The sequence below is a fragment of the Maylandia zebra genome, linkage group LG8, assembly GCF_041146795.1.
Source record: "Maylandia zebra isolate NMK-2024a linkage group LG8, Mzebra_GT3a, whole genome shotgun sequence".
NCBI lineage: Eukaryota > Metazoa > Chordata > Actinopteri > Cichliformes > Cichlidae > Maylandia > Maylandia zebra.
The window spans coordinates 30,867,326-30,876,991 of NC_135174.1; the positions used below are offsets into that span (position 1 = coordinate 30,867,326).

The 9,666-nt window shown below is 36.6% G+C and overlaps 1 protein-coding gene across 1 annotated transcript; it reads left to right on the forward strand.

Annotated features, from left to right (window-relative positions):
- The first annotated feature begins 708 nt into the window (after positions 1–708).
- On the forward strand, positions 709–9,186 carry LOC112435222 (sterile alpha motif domain-containing protein 3-like). The gene is made up of 10 exons (XM_024803414.2): positions 709–810; positions 1,833–1,917; positions 4,588–4,702; positions 5,037–5,225; positions 5,310–5,397; positions 6,294–6,455; positions 6,567–6,776; positions 7,244–7,409; positions 8,257–8,336; positions 8,489–9,186. Exons 2-10 carry the CDS (start codon positions 1,836–1,838, stop codon positions 8,789–8,791), a joined length of 1,395 nt encoding a protein of 464 aa, XP_024659182.2. The 5' UTR covers positions 709–810; positions 1,833–1,835; the 3' UTR covers positions 8,792–9,186.
- Positions 9,187–9,666: the final 480 nt, after the last annotated feature.

The following is a 9,666-nucleotide window of genomic DNA, read 5'->3' on the forward strand; positions in this document are numbered from 1 at the left end:
ATATATATATATATATATATATATATATATATATATATATATATATATATATATATATATATGTATATATATCATATATCATAATGATAATACTAGTTACTGTGAACTTTACAAACCACCCAGCAGTATGTAAAGTCAAATTATAAAATAATATAAGTAAATAATAATTGCACATGTGATCTGAGTACTTGTTTATCACTGCGCAATTTATTATTATATGTGTCAAGCCAAACCCACTGATCACAAATAATGTGGTATCAGAATATAGAATTTATTATTAAGCCGTTTATGAATATGGTGAATTTATAAATTAACAATCCATTCGGGGGATATTAGACAGATTCAGATACTGATCTATATCAGATCTCTCTCTCTCTCTCTCTCTCTCTCTCATATATATATATGTATATATATCATATATCATAATGATAATACTAGTTACTGTGAACTTTACAAACCACCCAGCAGTATGTAAAGTCAAATTATAAAATAATATAAGTAAATAATAATTGCACATGTGATCTGAGTACTTGTTTATCACTGCGCAATTTATTATTATATGTGTCAAGCCAAATAAATGACAGGGAGAGAGAGAGACATGGAGAGTGAGAGAGACGTTAGAACACGTAGTACAACCAAAGGGGGGGGGGGGGGGGGGGCAACTGTAGGGATGCGCATGCGCACACAGATCGCGCGAGCCTTGAACTTTCTAACGGAAAGAAAACTTTCTCTCGGACGTTGCCAGTGGATAACAGTCTTCAGTACCTGCTGGTCTTTAAAGGATTCTGGATTCCTGGACTGTTGGAAAAGGTAAAACATTTTCATAAAACCTTTTTATTGTTTTGTTTTTGTTACTCGTCATTGTAGCTTGCTGTTAATGTTGTGCTAACAGTAATGGTTAGATACGTTAGCCTTTGACGTTAACGCAGTTTAGTATCTGGTATAAAGAACTGTTTTCCTAACAAAACCACTGTTACAATTAAGTGAAGGTGCTCCCAATTAATTTGGCCTGTAAAATATGTGGCTATATTGCGTGCTGCGTACATAAACTAATGTCAGCTAGACAGATATTAAAATTAATAATATGGTTAAAGTCACCAAAATGGCGCCTGAAGCCTGTTGTGTGAGCTCTGTGTCTGGTCTAGAAACTCAGAAATTCAGTAGCCTGTACTTTGAATTGTGGAGTAGCTGTATAAAATACAGCAATGCATAAGTGTTTTGAATAAACAGAAATGTGACACATGAGAAGTTGTGTCTTTGACTGTTACTGTATAACTTATTTTCAGAGTAGTTGACAAATTATGCTCCAGTCATTTGATGTTACCAAGATAATGTCCGTTTTTATTATAGTTAAATTTTTTTTATGTACATTTCATTTATCCAACATCATATATTAGGCAAAAAAGAGGTCATTATACTAACAAGACCAGATAATCCAAAGCATAAAATAATCAATATTTATCTGAAGAAGGCTTAAAAGTTAGAATAAACGGTGGTATAGTGGTTAGCGCTGCTGCCTCACAGCTAGAAAGACTCTGTTCAATTCCCGGGGTCAACCGGGTGCCTTTTTGTGTGGAGTTTGCATGTTCTCCCTGTTTCTGTGTGGGTTTCCACCCACAATCCAAACATACATATCTGAATGACGACCCTGCCATGGACTGGCAACCTGTCCAGGGTCTACCCCGCCTAAAAAAAACAGCTGGGATAGGCTCCAGCACCCCTCCGATCCTTATGATGATAAAGCGGCTTGGAAAATGAATGAATAAAAAATAAATAAGTTTTTGATGTCACAGAATAAAACAATGTAATGGCATTTTGTTTTGTTTTAACAGATCATGGCTCAGCAGTGGACTGTTGGAGAAGTATCTCTTTGGCTTGGGGAAAATGAATTGGCAGATTATCAACAGGTCTTTGTAGGTGAGCATTTCTATGGATGTGCCATATCAGTGTCCACAGTGCTCCACAAGAAAACCAACATATGAAAAACTGCTGAAACATCAACAGATATACCATGAAAGTGAATGTGGATTCTTCATTGTCTGCAGACTAGAAGACTGTCCCAGAAAGTTTTTGTCTGTGAAATCTTTGAAAAATCACACAAGGAAGAAACATAAATATCAGAAACAAGGATTAGAGTCTGCCCCAGACTGTGACCCTGTCATCCAGGAAACTGTTGAATTTCCCCAATCATCTGAACAAACTCTGAGTGAACTTGTAGAGAACTTTACAGAGACTGTGAGAAAACAACTGGCATTGTTTTCCTTGAATCTTCAAGAGAAAAGTATTGTAAATAGAAAAGTTCAAACATTTGTTCTTAGTGAAGTAGAGTCACTTTTCAAGTATTTCATTGAAAACTATAGGGAGATATTTTCTAAATGTTTGCAGACTCTTAATTTTGATATATCAAGTTTTCATTATATTGATGACAATAGTTTGGTAGAACATTGCTTCAGTGCAGTCAGCAACACATATCAACTAGACAGATACTGTGTTGAGAAATTAAACCTGATTGAACCTGTTGAATGTATCCTGGGGATAGATCCTTTTACTGGGAAACAGGACACTTTTCAGTATATGCCACTTCTAAAAGTCTTAGAATTAATATGTAATGATCCTAACATTTTAAGACAAATTTTTAGGCCAGAATCCCGTGCTCCTGAAACCTTAACAGATTTTAGTGATGGGAAAATTTACAAAGAAAGTGATTTTTTTAACACAGACAACCCACATTTGAGAATTCAGTTGTACAGTGATGAATTTGAAGTTGCTAATCCATTAGGATCAAAGAAACGTCTACATAAAGTGTCTGCATTTTATTTTACTTTGGGAAATATTCCACCAAAAGACAGATCTGTTTTAAGACATATTCATCTGTTGATACTTGTCAAACATAGATTGGTGAAAACATATGGATTTGAGAAAATATTAGAACCATTAATTTGTGACCTACAGGTTTTGCAAGAATGTGGATTACGATTAAAATTTGAAGACAGACAGTACTGCATCAAAGGTGGTCTGGCCACAATATCTGCAGACAACCTAACCTCTCACACACTTGCAGGTTTTAGCTGCTCATTCAGTAATGGTAGAATATGCAGGTTTTGTATGTGTCATTACAAGGACCTGTCTAGGATCATTAGTGAGGGAGATTGTGTTCTTAGAACAAAGACTGTTCATGCATACCATCTGCAATGTGTTGAAGATGACCCCCACTGTAGGTCAGTGTATGGTGTAACTGGCCCATGTGCCTTCAACAAGCTGTCATATTTTGATACCACAAATGCATTCCCACCTGATGTAATGCATGGTTTTCTTGAGGGGGTCATTCCTCTTGTTTTGAAGTCTGTTGTAAAAGCCTTGCACGAGGACAAAACCGTTACTATCCAAGAGGTGAATGACAGCATAAGGACTTTTAGTTTTGGACAGAATGACTGCACCTCCAAACCTGCTCTAATATCTGAGAAGGTAGCACTGGATGGAAATATCTCTGGAACTGCTATTGAGAAATGGACATTATTTAGGACTCTGCCTTTCCTCATAGGCTCCAGGATTGAAAAGGGTAACAAGTTTTGGCAGCTTTATCTTTTGGTTCGAGAAATAGAAGAGATTATTCTTGCTCCAACCATCAGCACTGACTGGATTAGTAATCTACATGAACTGATCACTTACTTTTTGACAGATTTCATCAATCTGTTTCCTGGTGTGTTTACACCCAAGCTGCATTTTCTGCTACATTATCCTCAGCTCATCCTTGATTATGGGTCACTCCGCTCTCATTGGTGCATGAGGTTTGAAGCCAGACATCAATATTTCAAGACAGTAGCAAGAATCACCAATAACTATATTAATATTTGTCAGACTTTGGCAAAGAGGAATCAGCTTCGTCAATGCTGGGAGTGGCAGCCTGAATGGATCATCAGGAGCGATCATACACAAGCAGCAGTTAATAACTTATCACTTCAAGAACTTCCAGTGAACTTGCAGATTTGTTTGCAAAACTTGGAGACAGCCGTTACTGTGGATGAGAAACTCTGGACAAGTAAATGCATCATTTTAAACTCTGTAAAATATGCAGTTGGAGATTTCTTCATTTTGGAACTTGTGCATGCAGAGCAAATTCCACTGTTTGTGAAAATAGTCCTGATTGTGTATATCAGGGCCAACTGGTTTCTTGTTGGAAGACTTTTCACAACACTGGAGTTTATGAGACACCTTCAATCATACCACATCAGAGAGACTGATGATCTGTTGATATTCAAGCCTGGGGATGAGGTAGACTTTCATGCTTTGGACGCATACAGATGTGATGGTCAAGACTTCATTACACTGATCCACCGACCTTTTAAGGCAGTCCATACCAAAGTTAGGTAAGATACATCCTAAACCATGACTTTTTAGTTAGGAGTTGTCAACCACTGTTAAAATGATTTTAACCACTTTTTGGCTATTCCACAGGTCTGTCATCATCTATAGTCACTAATGAACTCATAGCTGTTTTTTTAGTAATGTTTTATAATATTTTTATTCTTTATCTTCGACATGCTCATTTCTGTTTTGATCGTGTCTTATTGTTTTTCTGTGCCACAGACAATGAAATCGATGGATCGACACTTCTGCAGATGACTGAAAGAATGAGTGAGCGTCTTTTTCCAAAAGTGAAAGACCAAGTGAAATTTTTGTCTGCTGTAGAGAAGCTGAAAGAGTGAGTCTTAAGTTGACTGGTTGATTCACTGAATTGTACATTCATACAATCCAGTGTTTCCCCTCCCCTAGGTTTATGGTGTTGGAGGGTGGGGGGCAAGGGGTTGACGCAAGCCCTGTTCTGTTTCTCCAGCGTTGATGTGCATCACACACCCATTTACTTTCAAATTGAAATGTCACAGCCACTCTTACTCTCTGTTATGATTCTGTTTCTGTAGTTCAGCAGCTGTTATTGTACGTTTTAAATATGCGGATATTCCTGATGCAGGACACAAGGACACGTATATTCATGTCTTGTAACAAACTCTAAACATACTTCTTACTTCTTCTTGCAGTGGAAGGCAACACAAAGAAAAGCATACTGTGTCAGCACTCCAACCTATGTTTAACTGCAAAGTGCAGTTTCCTCCAGCTGTGCTCACTGCGTTGACCAATAAAGATGCAGCACTAAAGTCACCCACCAAGAACAGACTCAAAAACATGCTTATTCAAGCACTGTTTGACCACTTGAGTAATGAGACAATGTAAGTCTATATATAATTAAGATTTGATTCATTTAAAATACAGTATGTACATCAGAATTTAAGTTCATCATTCAAAATTTGCAGGTATCCCTCTCATGTGCAGTATGTAGACCTTCTGAGGACTGTCCTTCTGAGTTTTCCTTTTTTGAAGGAGAGTTATGGCTCTGGATATGTAAGTATTCCTGAAAAGCAAACATTGATACAATTGTCCAACAAATTGTCTTTGAATTGCCCAATTATTGGCTAATGAGTGTAACATGCTAACATTTTCATTGCTACATATTCAGAGGTTATCTGTTCCCTTGTGGCCACTACAATACAAGTATTAGTATTGTGATTTTTGAGGCAGATGTCGTGCAGTATGGTCAAACAATAAATAAAATATCAATTGCTCTTTTAAATTAATTGTTTCATTTCTCTGTGAATTCTCAAGTGAATGGTGTGAAATTCAGCATTATATTAGCTCTGTTTGCCTTTGTATCAGGATAGTGTAGTTTTTGTATTTAAAAAATTAAATTTGAAAATAGGGCAGGGATAGCTCAGTAGGTAGTGTGGTTATCCCATGATCGGAAGGTCGGGGGTTTGAATCAACTGAACGGCTACCCTGAGGTACCCTTGAGCAAGGTACCGTCCCTACACACTGCTCCCCAGGCGCCTGATTAGTGGCTGCCCACTGCTTCACTGAGTGAATGGGTTAAATGCAAAGAGAGAAATTTCCCTGTGGGGATCAATAAAGTATACATTATTATTAAAAGGTAGAGGTATTAACATATAGACTGAAAGATCATGACGAGTATGCTTGTAGGACATATTGCCATTAATACTTTATCTACCTTTTATAGTGTATTTAGCCAATCTAAAGTGCTCCAAACCTTTATATCATGTGTTCGATCAACTCCTAAGAGTTAAAGAAGAGATCTGTAAATAGGAACTAATTAGGTTATGACATGATTACAGCAAACCTACCAGCTTTATGTCACTCAAAGTTTTCTGGTAAATGTCTTGCATAAAGGGAGGACCTAGTTGCACCTATTTATGAATAATTAGTTACATTTTTATCGTTTGTAGGATGCTCTGCATGAGTCTCTCAGGAACAAGTTTAAAAAGGAAAGAAGACCACTAGTAGACGTAGAGGAAATTGAAAAAATGAGACAGAAATACTCAGTTCCAAATTCAGGAAGAAAAAGATCATCAGATATCCAGCCCTGTATCCTTTTGAAAAAAACCAAGGCAAGTTAAATATGCTCAATGTTTGTTTGCCATTTTAAATTGTACATAAAAGTTAAAAGTATTGTTTGTTTGTTTTTTCTCTCAATATTTGCTAAACTTTTTAATAACCAGGATATCAATCCTCTTGACGATGGGGAGGATGAAAGGAGCACCGACCAACATGTATCAGTGATTAAGCAAGAGTGCCAAAAAACTAGGCCAAATGTGGATGTCATTCAAACGCACCTCAGGAAAATACAGAAGTACAGAACACACTACATTCTTCAGCATACTACTGAAGAGGTTCTACGAGAATTCCCATGTCTCACTATCCCTGTTGTGGTGAGTGTTTTATCAAAAACTGCAGCAAAAAACAACAATAACAATAGTGCACAGCAAAAACACGAATATGTACTGATGTGCTGCACATTTATACAGACTTCTAATAATCATGTACCTACAGGACAGGCAAAGTGACTGACTCAGCAGATTTCATGAGTAATAAAAGTACACTAACAGAACACTAACAGAAATTGCCACATTGACTATGTCTTTCTCTTTGGTTTTATTTTCATGCTACAGGATAATTTTGGACTAATCTGATGCCAATGATAGTTTTTTGGGAAGAATAGTCTAAACATCCCTTTTGCACAGCAATGTGTACTTGAGAATTAAAGTAAACAAATGCAAAATTATAATTTCTTCTCTAATGATAATTGATGTGTGAAATAATGATTGTTCTGGTTTGCTATATAATGGTATATATTATGGTACAAAGCTAATATGTATATGTTTATCCTTTATTTTAGCTTCTTGAAGAGGCTTCCATGTTACTTAAAACTGATGTGGACAAAAAAGTAATCCGAGGATTCAGTAAGTTGGCAGCGAAGCTTGTGTCAATAGCCCCAAACAGCAACCTTAAAAGCCTCTGCTTAAAATCTGTTGATGAGAGCCAGACAGACACTGAAAGAAAAGGTGAGGGCACTTGGCAATAATGAGCAAAAACATTTTTAACTCCTATCTCAGATACCACTTTTTAAGGTTTCACATACAGCACATTAGTAAACACAGTGTCCCTTACAACAGCGGTCCCCAACCCCCGGGCCTCGGACTGGTACCGGTCCGTGAGTCGTTTGGTACCGGGCCGCGAGAGTTGAGGCTCAGGTGTGAAATGTATAGTTTTTCAGGGTTTTTATCGGTTTTCAGCGTTATTTTGTTATCGTTTTTATCGTTTACTCGGTTTTCCTGGGTCTTTTCACGTGTGTTATGAATAAATTTTCTTTTTTTCGGTACCGGTACTAGTTTTATTTTGTTGTATTTATCCGCGACACCTTAAAGGCCAGTCCATGAAAATATTGTCAGGCATAAACCGGTCCGTGGCGCAAAAAAGGTTGGGGACCGCTGCTTTACAATATCCACAGACTGACATTTCTCCTGTCTCGTCTCTGCAATGATGTACTTTAAGATTTAACTGATATACCCTCGATGCTATATGTATCTCTATGAAGATTTTCAGTCATTCACACAATGTTTATCCCAAAAAATGTTCAGTGGCAGCTAGACTTGCTCTGCAAGTTCTTTAGGACTCAAATTATTTAAAGCTAGCAACTTACAGAACTGAACAACATTTTGGGGGTTTTGTATAAATGCTTAACATTTACACTGAATTACACTGAAAAGTTAATTAGGTATACATTTACTGCACTAATGCTTATGTTCTGCAAGACATTCAACTCCTGATAAAGGGACTCATATGGCCTTTACACCTTTGTATTAACAAAATTGGCCAGAAAATACTTACATATTTCTCTTTATTTTTCAGGTCAGATGGTAAACACAGCTGTTCTTCTCCTGCCATCTATTTTCAAAGAAAATGCCTCTCATCTCTTCGTCATAAATAAGGTAAATTTATATATTTTTTGGTATGGTGAGAGGGGGGGGGGTCTTGAACAAATCCAGTATTTTACAGGAGTTTTATACTTTCATTGGGACAGCTGTTGTTTATACTTATTTAAACTATACTCCTCATTTCAAGAATTTAATTTCTGTTTCAGGATCCACACAGCCCGATACCTACAATCGTACTCAGCAGCAGTGACGGCAAGCCCTTGAGTGATTCAACTGAGGTCAATGTCCAGATGGATGGACAAAAAATGATTCTGGACAGTGGGGAAATGGACATTTCATTGGCGATGGGTATTGTCTTCTCCCTGTACCATGTCTACAATGTTGCCTATCCAAGTGAACTAAAAAAGACATTTTGCTTTTTGGAGGCATTTGTTCTCAACTTGGGAACTCTGACTACACCTGTACCAGTAGCTGTGCAAAGAATGGCAAATGCATTAAAGATCTCCTAGATTGCCAGCATAGTGCAGGTGAGAGACTGAAATTGTCCCAGTGTGGACTAACAAAGGACCATGAGTCTCACATTAAACTTAACTTACATAACTTAAGGCTGCAGTTCATTGATAATTTAAATAAAAAGATTGTTCTTGAAATAGTTTTACTGAAAATGCAAACATGCTGATGAAAATGTGTTGTTTAATTGTCTGTTATGAAAGTATTGCTATTTCTAATGTAAAAATTGTTGTTTTATCTATAGTATAATATTTATATGTATTTATAGTAAAGATATTTAATTATTACTGTTTAAATGACTTATATGCTATTATTAGTAGTGGTGTTGTGCTTAGCATTAAAATGTCTTTTTCTGTAATACAAAGTGCCAATAAACCATTAATATATGTCTATGTGCTTGTATTTATTTTACCCTACTCAAATTCAATTTATGATACATTTTATTTTGAAAGATTTAAAATGGTTCTTTAAAGAACCACTCAAAAAAGGTTATTTAAAATGGTTCTTTTAAAGAACCATTTGAAGGATCTTTTTAAAAATGGTTCTTTAAAGAACCATTTCTTTCAGTGGTTCATTGAAGAACCTTTAAAGGTGCCCTAAAGAACCATTTCTTGATGGTTCTTTGGGGCACCTTTGAAGGTTCTTCAATGAACCACTGAAAGAAATGGTTCTTCAAAGAACTTTTGTTTGAAAGGTTCTTTGTGGCACCAAAAAAGGTTCTTCTATGGCATCAGTCTAAAGAACCACTTTTTGTTCCAGTTGGCACCTTTATTTTTCTGAGTGTGGGTCAATACATGAGCGGGACACAGAAAGGAATTGGCAAGAATACCAGAGGCGCAAAACACCAGCTACTGGTAGACAGAACAATCAGCCG

Excerpts from the sequence above, each read along its gene's own strand:
- LOC112435222 (XM_024803414.2), top strand. The coding sequence starts at position 1,836 with ATGGCTCAGCAGTGGACTGTTGGAGAAGTATCTCTTTGGCTTGGGGAA. Across the intron at positions 1,918-4,587 it reads TTATCAACAGGTCTTTGTAG|ACAATGAAATCGATGGATCG; the intron begins GTGAGCATTTCT and ends TCTGTGCCACAG. Across the intron at positions 8,337-8,488 it reads ATCTCTTCGTCATAAATAAG|GATCCACACAGCCCGATACC; the intron begins GTAAATTTATAT and ends TTTCTGTTTCAG.